The sequence below is a fragment of the Cyrtonyx montezumae genome, unplaced genomic scaffold (genome assembly GCF_038088225.1).
Source record: "Cyrtonyx montezumae isolate F1298 unplaced genomic scaffold, pur_monq_1.0 scaffold_18, whole genome shotgun sequence".
NCBI lineage: Eukaryota > Metazoa > Chordata > Aves > Galliformes > Odontophoridae > Cyrtonyx > Cyrtonyx montezumae.
In genome coordinates this window covers 1,577,122-1,595,549 of record NW_027071914.1, presented here as the reverse complement: position 1 = coordinate 1,595,549, position 18,428 = coordinate 1,577,122, and the positions used below count along the sequence as shown (strand labels likewise).

At 50.9% G+C, this 18,428-nt stretch overlaps 1 protein-coding gene across 3 annotated transcripts in view; it reads right to left on the bottom strand.

The window, feature by feature from the left end:
• Positions 1 to 18,428, bottom strand: part of LOC136047376 (protocadherin gamma-C5-like) — a 118,955-nt gene that overhangs the window by 84,334 nt on the left and 16,193 nt on the right. Inside the window, exon 1 of one of the 3 annotated variants that reach the window (XM_065734422.1) lies at positions 11,347 to 13,875. The exons of 1 other annotated variant lie outside the window; for it this stretch is intronic. In XM_065734422.1, the coding sequence (XP_065590494.1) occupies positions 11,347 to 13,803 (2,457 nt within the window). In that variant the 5' untranslated portion in view covers positions 13,804 to 13,875. Of the gene's footprint in view, positions 1 to 701; positions 3,153 to 11,346; positions 13,876 to 18,428 lie in introns of those variants that run through there. One more of the 3 variants, XM_065734423.1, reaches the window with a different exon arrangement.

The following is an 18,428-nucleotide window of genomic DNA, read 5'->3' as shown; positions in this document are numbered from 1 at the left end:
TGATTGTGATCACAGGCAAATTGAAATAGTCAAAAGATGAGTAATTACTCATCGGTATGCGGACTACTGAGTGACGGCCTGAACCAGTGACGGAGCACCTGAAGGAAAGACCCGGTCAATCGTGGGAACAGAGGTGACGGCATTCACCCGTGCGACCGGAAGGAGTCGCTCCAGTCCGCGCCTAGACCACTTTAAGGGCCTGCTGCAAATGAGGAAGGACCGCTTACTGGAGATCCCTACTCCGAAGTTTTTTTCTCTTCAAGCCTAGAACTTTGCGGATCAGTGAGTATTCATTTCTTTAAACCTACTGCAACATCTGCTTATTTCTGATGGTCCCTTTGCCTTTACACTCATGAAATCATAAAGCCCATTCTTCAAACACAGTGCCAGCAGCTTGAGATGTACTGATACAGAAAACCTAATTATAAAAAGGCATTCTACAAACAACTGAACAAGCTGAAGGCAAACTGGGGATATCAGTAGCAAAACACAGTGCAAACTTGGAACGTCAAGTGCAAATCCCTGCAAAATATAGCGAAATGGGAAGAAAGCTTGTACTGCCAACATCCATGTGAGCAAAAGAATTCTGGAAGAAGAGTGAGGGGAGAAAAGTGCTGCGAAAGAGAGCCAAAGCCCCGAGCGAGAGATGGAGGGGAGTGAGGGAACCGAGATGTGGAATCCGTCTCGGTTCGACAACTCACCGTGAGGGCGTCGGTGTCAGCGGCGCGCTGGGCGGCAGCGTGTTCCCCGCGCAGCGGCGTGGGCTCGTCGGGCGGCGGGCGGGCCGGGAGCGTGTCGCAGCAGCTGCCGGGCGCGCAGCGCAGCTGGCTCTTGCGCGAGTCGGCGGTGAGCGAGACGTCGTGAGAGTAGGAGCGCAGGAAGGCGCGGACGCCGTCGATGCCCACGAAGTGCGAGGCCGGGACGCCGCGCAAGGTTCCGCTGGGCGGCGGCGGCAGCCGCGAGCGGCGCCAGCGGCGGAGGCGCAGCGCCAGCAGCAGCAGCAGGAAGGCGAGGAAGAGGCAGGACACGGCCGCCACGGCCAGCACCAGCCAGCGCGTCAGGCTGCCGGCGGGCTCGGCCGGCGCCGCGGCGCTGCCCAGCTCCGAGAGCAGCTCGGCCACGCTCTCGGCCAGCACCACCGTCAGCGTGGCCGTGGCCGACAGCGCCGGCCGGCCGCGGTCCTTGACCAGCACCACCAGGCTGTGGCGGGCCGCGTCGCGGGCCATTGGCGAGCGCGCCGTGCGCACCTCGCCGCTGTGCAGCCCCACGCGGAACAGCCCCGGCTCCGTCGCCTTGGCCAGCTCGTACGACAGCCACGCGTTCTGCCCCGCGTCCGCGTCCACCGCCACCACCTTGGCCACCAGCGCGCCGGGCTCGGCCGAGCGCGGCGCCAGCTCCACGCCCGCCCAGCCCGAGACGGCGCCCGCGCCCGCGCCCGCGCCCGGCGCCGGCGGGTACAGCACCTGCGGCGCGTTGTCGTTCTCGTCCGCGATCAGCAGGCGCACCGACACGTTGCTGCTGAGCGGCGGCGCGCCGCCGTCCTCCGCCCGCACCCACAGCTCCAGCTCGCGCACCTCCTCGTAGTCGAAGGAGCGCAGCGCGTACAGCGCGCCCGTCTCCGCCTGCACCGACACGTAGGACGAGAGCGGCGCGCCCCGCAGCCGCCCCTCCCGCAGCCGGTAGCGCACGCGCGCGTTCTGCCCCCAGTCCGCGTCCGACGCGCGCACCGTCAGCACCAGCGCGCCCTCGGCGTTGTTCTCGGGCAGCCGGGCGCTGTAGCGCGCCTCCGCGAACACCGGCGCGTTGTCGTTCACGTCCAGCACCCGCAGCGCCAGCACCGCGCTGCTCCGCAGCGCCGGCGACCCGCCGTCCGCCGCCCGCACCGTCACGTTGTACTCCGACGCCTGCTCGCGGTCCAGCTCCCGCGCCGTCACCACGCTGTAGTAGTCGTCCAGCGCCCGCTCCAGCCGGAACGGGACGCCCTCGCCGAGGCTGCACCGCACCTCCCCGTTGCCGCCCGAGTCGCGGTCCTGCACGTGCACCAGGGCCACCACCGTCCCCGGCGCCGCGTCCTCCGAGATCTCGCTCAGCGCCGACCGCACCGAAATCTCGGGCGCGTTGTCGTTCACGTCCGTCACCGAGATCAACACCTTCGCCGTGTCAAATAGACCACCGCCGTCTCGCGCTTGTAACTCCAGTTCGTAAGAGTTCCATTCCTCGTAGTCCAAGTTCCTTACCAGCCTGATTTCTCCCGTACCGGGATTAAGGTCAAATATTTCCAATGCTGTGTCCGTGCCTTTCTTTAAATAATATTTAATTTCGCCATTTATTCCGTCGTCGGGGTCGGTGGCGTTGACGCAGAGCAGCGTGAAGCCCACGGGCACGTACTCGGGCACTCGCACGGTATACACCGCCTGGCTGAAGGCGGGCGCGTTGTCGTTGGCGTCCAACACAGCCACGCGGATGCGCGCCGTGCCCGTCCGCGCCGGCTCGCCGCCGTCGCTCGCCCTCAGCAGCAGCTCGTGAAACGCCGCCTCCTCCCGGTCCAGCGCCTTGGTCAGCACCAGCTCGGGACGCTTCTCGCCGTCGGCTCCCGCCTGCACGGACAGCGAGAAGTGCTCGTCGCCACTCAGCGCATAGCTCTGCAGGGAATTTGAACCCACGTCTGGGTCTTGAGCTTCGGCGAGGGGAAATCGAGATCCTACGGCTGTCGTCTCGCTCATTTCTTCCTGCACTATGACTTTTTTGAAGCTGGGTGCATTGTCGTTAATATCCATGATTTCCACTTCTATTGCATACACCTTCATCTCTCCCTCCACGATCAGTTCGCAGCGCAGCACGCATTTCTCCAGCATCCGGCACAGCTGCTCCCTGTCTATCCTCTCGGCCGTCACCAAGTGTCCGCTGTTGGCATGCAGAGCGAAGTACTGCGTCCTGCCTTGGGACACAACTCGGGCGCCGCGGGCGCGCAGCGCCGCCAGCTCCAGCGCCAGGTCCTTGGCCACGTCGCCCACGAACGAGCCCTTGGGCAGCTCCTCGGGCACCGAGTAGCGCAGCTGCCCCCACGCCGCTTCCCACGCCGCCACCAACACGCAGCACAGCAGCAGTGCCCGCCGCCTCCGGCCCCAGCGCCCTTCTCTCGCCGCGCACATCTCCCGCACGGCACCAATCGCCGGCACCTCACGCACGCCTTTCCGCCTCCCGATTCTGCTCCCGCTTCCGTCTCGCCTTCTTCTCCGGCTCCGTCTCTCCTCTCGGCCGCTGCCGAGCGCTCCCGCAGCCCCTCCGCCGCGCCTCAGCTCCGCGGGGCCGCTCGCAGCCGACACAGCGATAGAGCGAGCGAGCCGGGCCGCAGCGGGCGGGGCTGGCTGCAGCGCTCCGCTCCTTCCTCTCATCTGCGGTGAACAGCGGCGCCCGCAGCCGCCGCCCGGCACTGCACGCACGGCTCCACCGAGCGCCGCCGCTGCCTCTGCCGCGGGAACCGCCGGGGCCGCACAACAGTCTGTCTGAGTGCACAGATTTTCTTGTAGTATACCTGGAGTGTTGTTGGTTTTTTCTTTTTTTTTTTCTTTTTTCAGCTGAATGCCATGTTTATCCATGATAGCTGTTGTTTCCATTTCAAAACCATCTCTCTGACTCCTTTATTCATCAAAATGGAACCCACCCTATGCGTTCTTTCCAGTCTATTTGGGAGTCGAATTCACAGTCCACGTATTTTCTCCTTGGCAGGATGGCTGAGGAGTCCACAGTTCCATGAGCACTCTGAGACCTTTGCCCTGCACCTCTATTTCACCAAGTACTGAGGACAGCCCGTAAGAGCTGGGGTCTGTATGCCACAAGCACTGCAACCTGATCTGCACCACGTTCCAGTGTAGCCAGCATTCCACAACGCTATGAGAGCTCGTGGGTGTATGCTGTGCTTAAGACGACCTTCTGCTCACTCTTGAAAGCATCAGTGGGTTGAAGAACTTGGCTGTGTTGTGCACAGCAGTTCAGCCATTTCGTTTTTTCTGACTCTAAATATGAAGAAAAATCTCCAGCTGGCCCATGTGAGTGGAACAACTGTGGTGCATTTACACAAGTCTGCTTTCAAAACTTGCTTTCCAGAACACTTTCTGTCACTGAAAATCAAAGCTGCATCTTCATCAGTGAGTTGAATGTTTATGTTCTCCAAAACTCCTTCCTGATAAGCAGTATCTCAGTCATTTCAAATACTTCTGATTCCAAATATAAAGAAACACCTGGTCCTTGTGAGGGACATGACTGCAGTGTGTAGTTGAATTGACTCAGGATTGGCTTAAAAAGCAGTCTCTCAGAGCACTTGGAAGTCAATACAATTCAAGAGGCATCTTCGTGTGTCACGATTTTGCATCCTCTGTTGCTGATTGAAGGCTCGAAACAAACAAGATTGTCACTCAGAATTGCCATGACTTGAAGGAAAGGGGCTTAGTGAAATAGGCACTAACCTTCACACAACACTTGCCATCAACACATGGCACAGACAAATACACTTCCTGATTCAAGGGCAGACGATGCTCTTATACTGCCTCTGAACTCCACACCTATGTTGCAAGAATAATTATCTCAGGCCTTTAGAAAACCAAGACATGTACAAGTCAGCACCTACACAAAAGTGAAAGAGAAATCATTTCTTCCATTCTTTGTCTGGGCAGTGTGCACTCATCTGATCCTTCTTCTATGTTTGCACATTTTGAGACTGGAACAGTTGAAAACTCTGGCCTTCCTTTCATTTCACTTATAATTCTGACCAGATACATACTCACAGAACAGAATACACCATGGAACTTGGTGTGAAGGAAGTTTTGTCCCATCAGAGATGTGCATCCAGGTGTATGTGCAGGTGTAATATGACAGCACTATTTGGAATCTGGTATGGCCCTACATCAGTGTTTTCAGGGGTCATCTTCCCCCACCCAGCTCTTCAGGTCTTCTTTCCCTTCAACAATGTCATGAAGAAGCCAAGACCACAGCAGAAATGGTGCACACCTAGGCACCAGATGTTACAGCAAAACTAGATGAAAATGTTTGCTTTCAAGTGGACCGACTAAACATTCTTAACCCAACAATTTCCCACATTCTAATCCAAGCACTCACACACTGCACTCTGAAATCTCAGACTTTGTCAGCATTGTGGACAGTATCCACATTGTTATTGTTATGTAAGACAATACAAAGAGTATTTCATTCACTGACACTGTTTTGAAAGAGAAATATATCCTAGTCCTAGCCTTGTCAACTCTAAGCAATCAAAGTATAGAAACGAATCCTTCATTTCCATAATTCTGATGAACCTTCCAATCTTTTAAGGTTTATGTCTAGAGCAGAGATATAAAAAAAGAAAGAGAACCAACTTTTATCAGCATGTCTTTCCATTCCACACCATGACTCTCCTGAAATACCCAGCTAGTGGCTTCCAAGAGCAAGGCTCATGAGCAGATAATAAAATATAAAAGAAAAAAAACCCTATACTATTTTGTCTTCCTCTTCAAATTCAACTTACATATATGGACTATGGGGTAGGAACAGCTATAATCAGTCAAGCAGAATGTGGAAGCATTCAAAGAGAAACATGGCTGAAAACCTCTTCAAGAAGGAATAATCATCTTTTCTGTGAATATTTAAATTCAATCCCACAACATCTGAAATCCAATGAGTTATTCAGCTGTAGGTAAGGCTCAACTCTATTCCCCTGAAAAACACACCTAAGGATTTAATTTAGGAAAAATTCAGCACTTCTCATAAAGTTCCCAGCTCTACTGCTCATCTCCTATGAATATGAAACTTTAAATGAAGATATATTAATACAGGAACTTTTTCAAATCATTTCAGGAAACCATAGAATCACAGAATCATAGAGTTGCTCAGGTTGGAGAAGACCATCAAAATCATCATGACCAAACTCAACCCAACTATACTATGCTAATTGTAACAACCCAAAACTTGAGGGATCATTCTTAGCTTTGTCACACAAAACATTCCATCTTAATTGTTTTGTTGAGCTTTGCTCAAGGGAGGTCAAGAGTTTCTGCAATATAGCCATACTATTTCCAAATGCATATACTCTGTCCAGAAAATGGGAAATGTGGAACACAGAACTGGGAAGAAGGCCTAAACTCAGAATTACAGCTATGAAAATAATCTACATCTAGATGAAACATCATGATGTATTAGAGGAGTCACACAAAATATATAAGCCATTAGTAATAGACATTATCATACTATGTACAGAGACAAATATTGTTATCAGTGGACTACCGTTACCATGGAAGATGTAGATACTGTGAAAAAATGGTGCATACATACTGTAAGTATTGGCACCCACTATGAAATCAAACCATTGTCCATAAGAGAACATTGCTGCCCAACCTTCTGTACACATTCAAATCCAGCCATTCACCATCCTTGCTCTGCACTCACAACATTTTCTTGCAACGTGGATGCATCCAACATAAATCAGTACTTTGCCTTCTAGCAAGAGCGTGTCTTTTGGTGGCAGTTTAAAGAAACTTAGGCATGTCCATGTCCTTCTTTCAACTGCTGTAAACATTCAAGTCACGTCTTCCAGTCTGTGGAGAGCTCTCTTCCACACTGTGGAGGGCTCTCTTCCACACTCTCTTCCACACTGTTTAAATTTTTTAAACAAACAAAACCATAACTGACAAGGGAAACAATTATCCACCACTCCTCCAATCTCATTCTTCCATCTTTGCAAGTTGTTGTAAACATCAAGGTAAAGTGATGAACCCACAAAGTGCCTCTTACCATCACAATTACTTTCCAGCCAAGTCTCCTCCATTCCTGTGAGGCCAATAAGCAAACAGTACTCATTCCTCCACAGGTTCTTCTCATGTAGCATCCCCAAGCCATTCCCAAATCATACTGCTATGATTGTCTTCAGTATCTGTTGATAACAAACAGCTTCAAAGGACCTGTAGCCCAGCCCGTTTCTCTACTATGCTTACAAAGACCACGTCAGGGTGGATGCAAGGACATTCATTCCCTCAACATATCACCACGCAGAGACACTGTGACGAGTTTAAATGAGAAACAGAAATTATATATATGATCATTAACCTTCTGTTTGAAGATCATCACACCCGACACAATCAGCACCTGTGCTATTGGGAAGTTCTCCAGCCATGTCAACAATGCAGAATGTATGGTGGCAGTACAAGCAAGCTATTTGTTGGAAGCTCACAGAAATAAAGAAACCCTATGTTTATGTCTCTTCTCCTGGTCCTAGTTTGGAAGATAACGCTTCTGAGAAACTATTACATATTCACTTCAAACTTCTGCGTCCTTTTTCCTCGAGAAGAAAACTTTGTCTTGAGCTGACTAAGACCATGTCAAAGGAAGGAATTATTTCCTGTAATACAAGACTTGTATTTCCCAATGTAGGAGCACTGGTGTAGCAGAAACACTAAGTCACAGAATGAACCCGTGGGAAGGCAGGGTCAACTCAGGGAAGCTCAGATACATGCAATGTACCTAAGTAACTACAAGCCATGAAAGCATGATCCACCCATTCCCATTTAAGGTTAAGCACTTGGAGGCAAGGGCATCTCTTGCTGGAGATCCCTGCTTACCTGAGGCCTTCTAGAGGTAGGCAGCTCCCTTCCTTCTTTTCTGTGTCAGTAGCTGCTGCATTTGTTCTCCTTCTCATTTGCTGTGGAAAAAGACTTCCACACTCCACTAGTAACATGGTACATTCTGTCCCCTTATAGCATTACAATTGGCAGAAAGGGAAAACACAAGCCACAACCATCCTCAAAGTACAGGCCTAAACACATGAAAATCAGAATGAAAGAAACATACATCACAGGGATACAGGAAACTAGAGATGGATAAATGAGTTTTCACACTGGGATTACATGCCATTCCAGCTATGATGATTTTTTCCGCAAGCAATTTGAGTGAAATCATCATTTCCAGGGGCATATCACTACTGCTAATGATAGGGAAATTAGTATTGTAGTGTAAACAGCACAGATGTTAGCAGCAGGTTATCAAATCGAATCATAATCTTCTCAAAATCACACTGACACCCAGTTTCCTAGGCTCAATACCAACAAGAACAACAGTAACAGCATTTGGTACTACCTTGATCATGAACAATAACGTTTAATTCAGTGACATTTTACACAGACATAAGAATCACAGAATCACAGAATTGTAGGGGTTGGAAGGGACCTGTAGAGGTCATCGAATCCAACCCCCTGCCAAAGCTGTTCCCTACACCAGGTCACACAGGTAGGAGTCCAGGTGGGTCTTGAATATCTCCAGAGAAAGAGACTCCACAAGCTCCTTGGGAAGCCTGTGCCAGTGCTCCGTCACCCTCACCGTAAAGCAGTTCTTGCACACATTCGTGTGGAACCTTCTGTGCTGCAGTTTCTGGCCATTTCCCCTTGTCCTGTCTCCTCACACTGCTGAAAAGATTCTGGCCTCGCCACTTTGTCCTCCACATCTCAGATATTTCTAAACCTGGATCAGGTCCCCTCTCAGTCTTCTTTTCGCAAGGCTAAAGAGACCCAGTTCACTCCGCCTTTCTTCACAGGGGAGATCCTCCAGCCCCTTCACCATCTTTGTGGCCCTCCACTGGACACTTTCCAAGAGATCCCTGTATTTTTTTTTGTACTGGGGAGCATAGAACTGGACACAGTACTCCAGATGAGGCCTCACCAGAGCAGAGTTGAGGGGAAGAGTTGATCACCTCCCTTGACCTGCTGGCCATGCTCTTTTTAATGCATCCCAGAATGCCATTGTCCTTATTAACCATGAGGGCACACTGCTGGCTCATGGTCAACCTGTCATCCACCAAGACACCCAGGTCCCTCTCTGCAGAGCGACTCTCCAGCAGGTCATCCCCCAGCTTGTACTGGTGCATGTAATTATTCTTCCCTAGGTGCAACACACTAAAATTGCTTTTGTTAAACCTCATCCGGTTTCTTACTGCCTAACTCTCCAGCCTATCCAGGTCTTGCTGAATGGCAGCACAGCTTTCAGGCATGTCAGCCAATCCTCCCAACATAAAATCATCAGCTTCAACTGAATAATGATAAAACTTCAATTCAAAATCATCAGCAAACTTGCTGAGGGTGGCCACTATCCCCTCATCAAGGTCATTGATGTAGATGTTGAACAAGACTGGACCCAGCACGGACACCTGGGGGACACCGCTGGTTAGAGGTCTCCAACCAGACTCTGCAGGGCCAATGACAACCCTCTGTGCTCTGCCAGCCAGTTCTCAGCCCACTTCACTGTCCACTCATCTATCCCACAATTTCTTAGCTTTGTTATAAGGATGCCATAGGAGACAGTATCAAATGCCTTGCTGAAATCAAGGTAGAGATGATTAAATTCTTCCTATTGACAGCTTTAAACACTCAAAGCATGTGTGGAAACAGCTCCCTCATGGCACATTTATAAACAATACTCCAGACTTGAGAGGGTTATCAACAACAGTGAAGTCTGTCTTCGGAATCGAAAAGAAACAAGGCTAAAATGTTAAACCTACCAAAGTAGCAAATAGCATTGTCACTGCAGAGACATCACTCTTGGAACTGCTCAACCATAATGAAACTAGACATTAAAGTGGTAAACTCTGTCATGGTAGATGCCACAGAAAGTATTAGCAAAGATAACCCCAGATCATCAGGACATAGATAGAAGATGGAAAAACAGCAAGACACATTTCCTGCTTTCCTCACAAGACATTCACACACAGTATCCCAAAGGAATTGGAAATCACTACCAACTGTAAAGATGGTGTTTGATTGCGATAACAGGGAAACTGATACTTCCACAGGCGGATTTGCTCATTTGATTCATCAAGCACATTGATCAAGCACATCGCTAGCAATAAGAATTGTATACTGACACAGAATACTTAAAAAATAAAAAGGAATTCTACAGTCTGAGAACGAAACAAGCTCAAGCCACACTGCGAATATCAGGAGGAAAAATTAAGGAGGTCAGGAGTAAACGTCTGATGGACTTAAGAATATGATAACGTTTTCGCTGGCAATAGCCAGAGTTTAAAAGGACCGTGGAAGAAGAGCGGAGAGGCGAAACGAGACACTGGTTAAGAGCTAAAGCCCCAAGCTATACCTGCGTGCAAATAAAGAATGAACATTAACAATCTTCTCTCAACATTCACAGAATTCACTTGAACGTTCAACATTAGAACCATTAGACATAACCTTGTTCAGAAGCAACAACGTTTCTTTCGATGATCTTTTACAGAAATCGAACAATACAGAATTCTTCCTATTGACAGCTTTAAATATTCAAGATGTATGGAAACATCTCCCCCATTGCACATTTACAAATGATGTTCCAGTCTTGAAAAGGTTATCAACCACACTGAGTTCTGCCTTTAGAATTTGAAAGGAAACAAGCCAAAAATGTTGAATCTACGCAAGTGGTGAGCAGCATTGTCACTGCAGAGACATCTCTCATAGACCTGCCCAACCATAATGAAACTAGAAATTAAAATGATAAATCCCTAACGTGGCAGTTACTATGGAAAGTGTATGCAAAGACATGAGGAGATGTATTGTTACCAGGTCCTAAGGAAATAGAAGAATATTAAACAGCAAAACACATTCCCTACTTTCCTCACAAGACATTCACATAAATCATTCCAAAGCAATCGATAAAGACTAACTTTTGTAAAGACGGTGTTTAATTGTGATGACAGGTGAATCGAAATAGTAAAAAAATGAACCACTCATCTGTATGGGCATTGCTGATTCACGGCCTGAACCAATGACTGAGCACCTGAAGGAAAGACGCGGTCAGCAATGGGAACACGGGTGACAGCAATTCATGCTTGCAACCGGAAGGGGACGCTTCAGACCCCTCGTAAACCTTATTTAAATGCTAACAGCCAAAAAGGAAGGATCTCTTCCTGGAGCTCCCATCTTCAGACTTCGTATTCATTTCTTTAAACTTACTCTAACATCTGCTTATTTTTGATAGTCCCTTACCCTTTATACTCAACGAATTAATCAAGCACAATACACCGTTAGGTGTATTGATACAAAAGACCTAATTATAAAAAGACATTCTACAAAGAATGGAACACGATGAAGGCATATTGAAGAAATAAGGAGGAAAAGACTGCAACTTACGGTCGTCAAGAGCAAACCCCTGCAGAATATAGTGAAAGGAGACTTGTACTTCCAACAGCCTCCAAAGCAAAAGACACCGTAAGAAGAGTAACAAAAGGAAACATACTGCAAAGGAGAGCCAACGCCGCGGACAAGACGCGGACAGGGAAGAAGGGAGCTGGGAGATGGGATCGGCCGCAGACGGAGCACTCACCGTGAGGGCGTCGGTGTCGGCGGCGCGCTGGGTGGCAGCGTGTTCCCCGCGCAGCGGCGCGGGCTCGTCGGGCGGCGGGCGGGCCGGGAGCGTGTCGCAGCAGCTGCCGGGCGCGCAGCGCAGCTGGCTCTTGCGCGAGTCGGCGGTGAGCGAGACGTCGTGCGAGTAGGAGCGCAGGAAGGCGCGGACGCCGTCGATGCCCACGAAGTGCGAGGCCGGGACGCCGCGCAAGGTTCCGCTGGGCGGCGGCGGCAGCCGCGAGCGGCGCCAGCGGCGGAGGCGCAGCGCCAGCAGCAGCAGCAGGAAGGCGAGGAAGAGGCAGGACACGGCCGCCACGGCCAGCACCAGCCAGCGCGTCAGGCTGCCGGCGGGCTCGGCCGGCGCCGCGGCGCTGCCCAGCTCCGAGAGCAGCTCGGCCACGCTCTCGGCCAGCACCACCGTCAGCGTGGCCGTGGCCGACAGCGCCGGCCGGCCGCGGTCCTTGACCAGCACCACCAGGCTGTGGCGGGCCGCGTCGCGGGCCATTGGCGAGCGCGCCGTGCGCACCTCGCCGCTGTGCAGCCCCACGCGGAACAGCCCCGGCTCCGTCGCCTTGGCCAGCTCGTACGACAGCCACGCGTTCTGCCCCGCGTCCGCGTCCACCGCCACCACCTTGGCCACCAGCGCGCCGGGCTCGGCCGAGCGCGGCGCCAGCTCCACGCCCGCCCAGCCCGAGACCGCGCCCGCGCCCGCGCCCGCGCCCGAGCCCGGCGCCGGCGGGTACAGCACCTGCGGCGCGTTGTCGTTCTCGTCCGCGATCAGCAGCCGCACCGACACGTTGCTGCTGAGCGGCGGCGCGCCGCCGTCCTCCGCCCGCACCCACAGCTCCAGCTCGCGCACCTCCTCGTAGTCGAAGGAGCGCAGCGCGTACAGCGCGCCCGTCTCCGCCTGCACCGACACGTAGGACGAGAGCGGCGCGCCCCGCAGCCGCCCCTCCCGCAGCCGGTAGCGCACGCGCGCGTTCTGCCCCCAGTCCGCGTCCGACGCGCGCACCGTCAGCACCAGCGCGCCCTCGGCGTTGTTCTCGGGCAGCCGGGCGCTGTAGCGCGCCTCCGCGAACACCGGCGCGTTGTCGTTCACGTCCAGCACCCGCAGCGCCAGCACCGCGCTGCTCCGCAGCGCCGGCGACCCGCCGTCCGCCGCCCGCACCGTCACGTTGTACTCCGACGCCTGCTCGCGGTCCAGCTCCCGCGCCGTCACCACGCTGTAGTAGTCGTCCAGCGCCCGCTCCAGCCGGAACGGGACGCCCTCGCCGAGGCTGCACCGCACCTCCCCGTTGCCGCCCGAGTCGCGGTCCTGCACGTGCACCAGGGCCACCACCGTCCCCGGCGCCGCGTCCTCCGAGATCTCGCTCAGCGCCGACCGCACCGAAATCTCGGGCGCGTTGTCGTTCACGTCCGTCACCGAGATTGACACTTTCGCTGTGTCAGAAAGGCCACCGCCATCCCTTGTCTGCACTTCAAGCTCGTACAACTCTCCTTCCTCGAAATCCAGGTTCTTCACAAGCTTGATCGCACCAGTTTCGAGCTCAAGGTGAAACACTTCTAAAGCAATTTCTGTTGCGACCTTAAGCGAGTATGTCACCTCGCCGTAGATTCCGTCGTCGGGGTCGGTGGCGGTGACGCTGAGCAGCGTGGAGCCCACGGGCACGTCTTCGGGCACTCGCACGGTATACACCGATTGGCTGAAGGCGGGCGCGTTGTCGTTGGCGTCCAGCACAACCACGCGGATGCGCGCCGTGCCCGTCCGCGCCGGCTCGCCGCCGTCGCTCGCCGTCAGCAGCAGCTCGTGAAACGCCGCCTCCTCCCGGTCCAGCGCCTTGGTCAGCACCAGCTCGGGACGCTTCTCGCCGTCGGCACCCGCCTGCACGGACAGCGAGAAGTGCTCGTCGCCGCTCAGCGCGTAGCTCTGCAGGGAATTCGAACCCACGTCCGGGTCTTGAGCTTTAGTCAGAGGAAATCGTGACCCCGGTGCTGTTATCTCACTGATTTTCTCGTCCAGCTGAATTTCCTTAAAGGTTGGAGCGTTATCGTTGATGTCCGTGATTTCCACTTCTATTGCATACACCTTCATCTCTCCCTCCACGATCAGCTCGCAGCGCAGCACGCATTTCTCCAGCAGCCGGCAAAGCTGCTCCCTGTCTATCCTGTCGGCCGTCACCAAGTGTCCGCTGTTGGCCTTCAGAGCGAAGTACTGCGTCCTGCCTTGGGACACAACTCGGGCGCCGCGGGCGCGCAGCGCCGCCAGCTCCAGCGCCAGGTCCTTGGCCACGTCGCCCACGAACGAGCCCTTGGGCAGCTCCTCGGGCACCGAGTAGCGCAGCTGCCCCCACGCCGCCTCCCACGCCGCCACCAACACGCAGCACAGCAGCAGCGCCCGCCGCCTCCGGCCCCAGCGCCCTTCTCTCGCCGCGCACATCTCCCGCACGGCACCAACCGCCGGCACCTCACGCTCGCCGCTCCGGCGCCGCTCCGCCTCCCGATTCTGCTCCCGCTTCCGTCTCGCCTTCTTCTCCGGCTCTCTCTCTCCTCTCGGCCGCCGCCGAGCTCTCCCGCCACCCCTCCGCCTCGCCGCAGCACCGCGGGTCCGCTCGCAGCCCTTCCGGACGCCGACACAGCGACAGAGCGAGCGAGCGAGCCGGGCCGCAGCGGGCGGGGCTGGCTGCAGCGCTCCGCTCCTTCCTCTCCTTCGCGGTGAACAGCGGCGCCCGCAGCCGCCGCCCGGCACTGCACGCACGGCTCCACCGAGCGCCGCCGCTGCCTCTGCCGCGGGAACCGCCGGGACCGCACAACCGCCGCACGATGCACTCTCTCAGCAATTTGGTTTCACTGTAAGTATTTAGATTTTAGCTACCTTTGTCTTCTTCCTGCTGACGACAGGATCCTTTCTGCTATTAACCGTGTTCGTGATCAGAGAGATAGTAGTGTGCTTCTGTGGACCTTCTCCTTCCTTCCTGAACTACATTTTCTTCTGTGTTCTCCGTACTGTAGCTAATATCCTATATTCCCTTAAAACTTGGTCGTTTCATTTCAACGTTGATGTCCGTCATGATGGCTTTTCCTGGGGTCTGTTTCTTTTGGATAACAGAACTTCGTGCATATCTCCAAGTAGAACTGGCAGACAAGATCCCAAACCAGATATTCTGTTCTACCTGTGTGCTCCAATTAACCAGCAGCTTCCCTGGGCGGTCTGAGAAGGCTGTGCACTCACACTAAAACCTTTCTCCAGAGAAGTGAAACAAATGATGTTGATCTGCATTCAGTTTCCATTTCTCCGCTTCTTGGAATATGAATGTTCATGCTTTCTTTTCTTCAGAGCAGTAAGAACCAGAGACAATACTGCTGTGTTTGTGCTATTTCCAACACGTGAGAAAATGAATTGACAATAATGTCCTTTGTAAATTACAATCCATTTTAGTTCCACCTGCTAATATGTACTGCAGAAGCACACTCTGTACCATGTTTCTTGCAGTTTTCCTTGAGTGAGAGCTTTGCTGCCTCTTGAAGGAGAACTCTTGATGAAATACTGCATTCAGTATTAACTTCACATTGTTTTCTTCATATTGACATTCTACACAGAACCGCTTCTGTCTCCACACAATTCAACAAATGGAACTTCCCTCTCACACACTGTATGAAGCCTACTTCCAAAATCATATTCCCCTGTGTCAGGATGCATCAATAAGCCAGTAGCTCCCCACATCACACATCAAACCCCTGCCATGGAGAATTCCATTCTGGACTGTCTCCGCTGAGCAGCTCCCCTCATACAATAGTTAAGATATTTCACAGGTAACAGCTGCACTGGAGACTTCTTTTATCTTGGTGGAAAATATGTCACAGGTCAGACTTCTTTCTGAACAAGAAAGTCAGATTGCATGTCATGTCTGCTGCGTGCCCAATGAAATAATGAACGAAGCAAGGAAAAAAGCACCAGCATGGATGTGACAGAGAAATAATTACTGCCATTCCTTCACCTCTGGACAGCCTTGAATGATTGTTTTCCTCTGCTATCACTGCAGCCTTGGTGACTGGAACAATTGAATACCTTTGTCTTGATCTCATATCACCTACATTACTTCCAACAACATATTGACTCACACACCAGAAACTAACAACACTTAGTTTAGTATGAAGGCACCAGCAACCTACAGTAGATAGGCATGCAGGTCTTCATGAAGTTGTACAATGAGATCACCCACTTGGATCAGTTGCTGCTCTAGTTTTGCATTAGCAGGGGACGTCAGTGACCACATCACTCTTCTGCCCTTCTTTCCCTTTGGCTTCTTAAATATCAGTCCCTCTTGATGCATTCTTCCACACCTCAGCTCTGTTTCCTCCTGCAGCTTTTGCCAAATACTTCCAAATACAAGATTCTTGGGGAAGCATCACTGCCTCCAAGGACAGGGATACCGGGATCACAGCAGAAATTGCAGGCCTTGGCACCAGGGATGAAAGCATAACTCTGCCCAACCATAGACATCTTAACACAGTAGTTATATATTCTCTAAGTCGAGTTTTCATCTCCATACTCCACAATCAGATATTGTCAGTGTCGTGGAAAGCATCCACACACTAATGGTATCTCTCTCACTGCAGGCACATTCCATTCACTGACATTTAACTGATGGAGAAATATATTAAAGACTGAGCCTTGACAGCTGTCAATGTTCAAGCTCTGGATGGAAACCACTCCCTCATTACTACAAGTCTTATCTCTTCCAGTTCTTCCAGGCTTATATCCACAGCACAGTAATGAAAATGGAAGAGAACACTAAGTATCTACACATCTCCAGTACTCCAAAACACATGTAACACTCTTGAAATGCCCAGCTAGTGGTTTACATGAGCAACAGATACAAAACAAAATAAACTGGAAAATAAACAAATAACAACAAAGCCTTTCTACATGGATAAAATTCTAGGAGCGGGTACAGATCCACAAGTAGGAAAGGAAGCATTACAAAATAATTACATGAGTTTGATGTCACAGCCTTCTCTGCAGGCACAGAGTCCTTCCACAAAGCACGAGGAAGTCACTGTGGACCTAAGTTGCAAGTACAGCCCCATTGTCATTCTCTGGACTGCAATGTACATGACATCTTCAGGAATAGTCACCAGTTATCACAGAGTAACTAGCTATGGGCCCTGCTCACCTCTGATGAATATGAAACTTCAAATGTTGAAGTGTGACCACAGGAATCTTTCCCAACTACTTCAGTAAACTTTGAGGGATTCTGCTTCATTCTTGATTAACAGAAATTGCTGACTTCAGGTGGTTGGGACCTTGCCAAGGGAGGAAGGAAATCTTGGAACGCAACCCTGCCATTTTCAAGTGCAAAATCCCTACCCAGAAGTTGGATATACAAACCGTAACAACACCCTGGGAACAAAGGAAACAGAGCTGAGGAGAAATTCTGTCACATGATAGCTTCTTATAGATGGATTAATGGGGTTTCACACAAGAAGTATACTATGCTACAGGTGTGCATCATCACTCTATATGCACAGTAATTGTGAACATCCATTATCATCAGAAGACTACTGCTACCATTCAAAACAGTGAAAAGGAGATAAAAATGTGCAGAGATGCTGCAGGTCTTGGCACCAACTATGAAATCAATCCATTGTCCACGCAGTATCACTGCTGACCCACCTGCTGTCCACATTCAAGTCCAGCCACTCACCACCCTTGCTCTGCACTCACAGTCTTGAGCTGCTCTAAGGACATCATTCAAATTTTACCCATCCATCAGCCACGGGTGAGAGCATTCCATCCACTGACATGTCAAGAAAACTTTTGTATATTCAAGTCCTCCTCATCTGAGACATGGTTTCATCTTGATAACAAAGAAGGCAAGACAGTGAAAACAACTGATGGGAAGCACATCACGATCCCTCGTTAGACATCACACTTCCATCACAGCAAATATTATTCAACATGATATTCTAGTGGTGAACCCATATCAAGCATGCACCCCAGCATTTGTATACTAGAATAGATTTCTCCACACTTGAAAATTGAGCATTCAAACGGTCCTCCTTCCTGCATGACCTCTTCACCTACAGCATCCCCAAGTCATTGTCATATACACTTTCTACCATTCCCTTTAATATTTGTTGATAGCAAACAGTATCAAAGCACCAGTTACCCATCCATTTCTCCACTGTATCAACCCACATCATGGCCTGCCTTAAACAGATCTTCAAGCAGAAAGGCGGTGAAAAGTTTAGATGGGAAATATACATGGGCTAAGTAATGTTCCATTTTAAGACCATCTCACACTAAACGACAAGCATATCAAGATGAGGTCTGAATGTGGAAAGATCACAAAATTTCAGGAATCTGTCAAAACCAACTCACTATTGGAAGCACGCATGAAAAATGGAACCATAGAATTAAGCCTCTTCTCACGGGACTTTTGGACGTTAAATTTTTTGAGAAATGGTACCTCATACTATTTCACCTCCAGATTCCTATCTCCTCAAACAGAAATACCTATCTTGGGGTGATTGAGATCTTGTCAAAGGAAGAAAGGAAGGATTTCCCGCAGTACAACACTTGAAATCGCTCTCCAACATGTCAATAACGAGATGGCAATCCTCTTCCTACAGGAAGACTAAACAGCAAAAACATTAAGTCTGGATCCCACCACTTCCAAGTGAAAAAATACTGTCCAGAAATGGGAAAAAAATCCTTCAAGAAAACAAAGTCATGAGAACGTAACGATGACATTGAAGAAACTCTATATCACAAGGTTACAAGGACATTGGAAAGGATAAATGAGGTTATCCATGAGAATTAAAAAACATTCTAATAATGAAGAATGATGCTACATAAAGAAATTTTGGCCAAAACCTTTCTTTTCTTTGCTTACATGGACAGGGACAATGGGATTGTAACGTAAATGGCACAGGCACCTGGTAAGAGACTGAGCCACTGCCCTGCCAGAACTACACTGATAAATACATAAAATTTTGGCATCTAAAACTATTGAAGCTATGTATGAACAGTACACCGCCAAGTTGTACAACTGCAAAAAT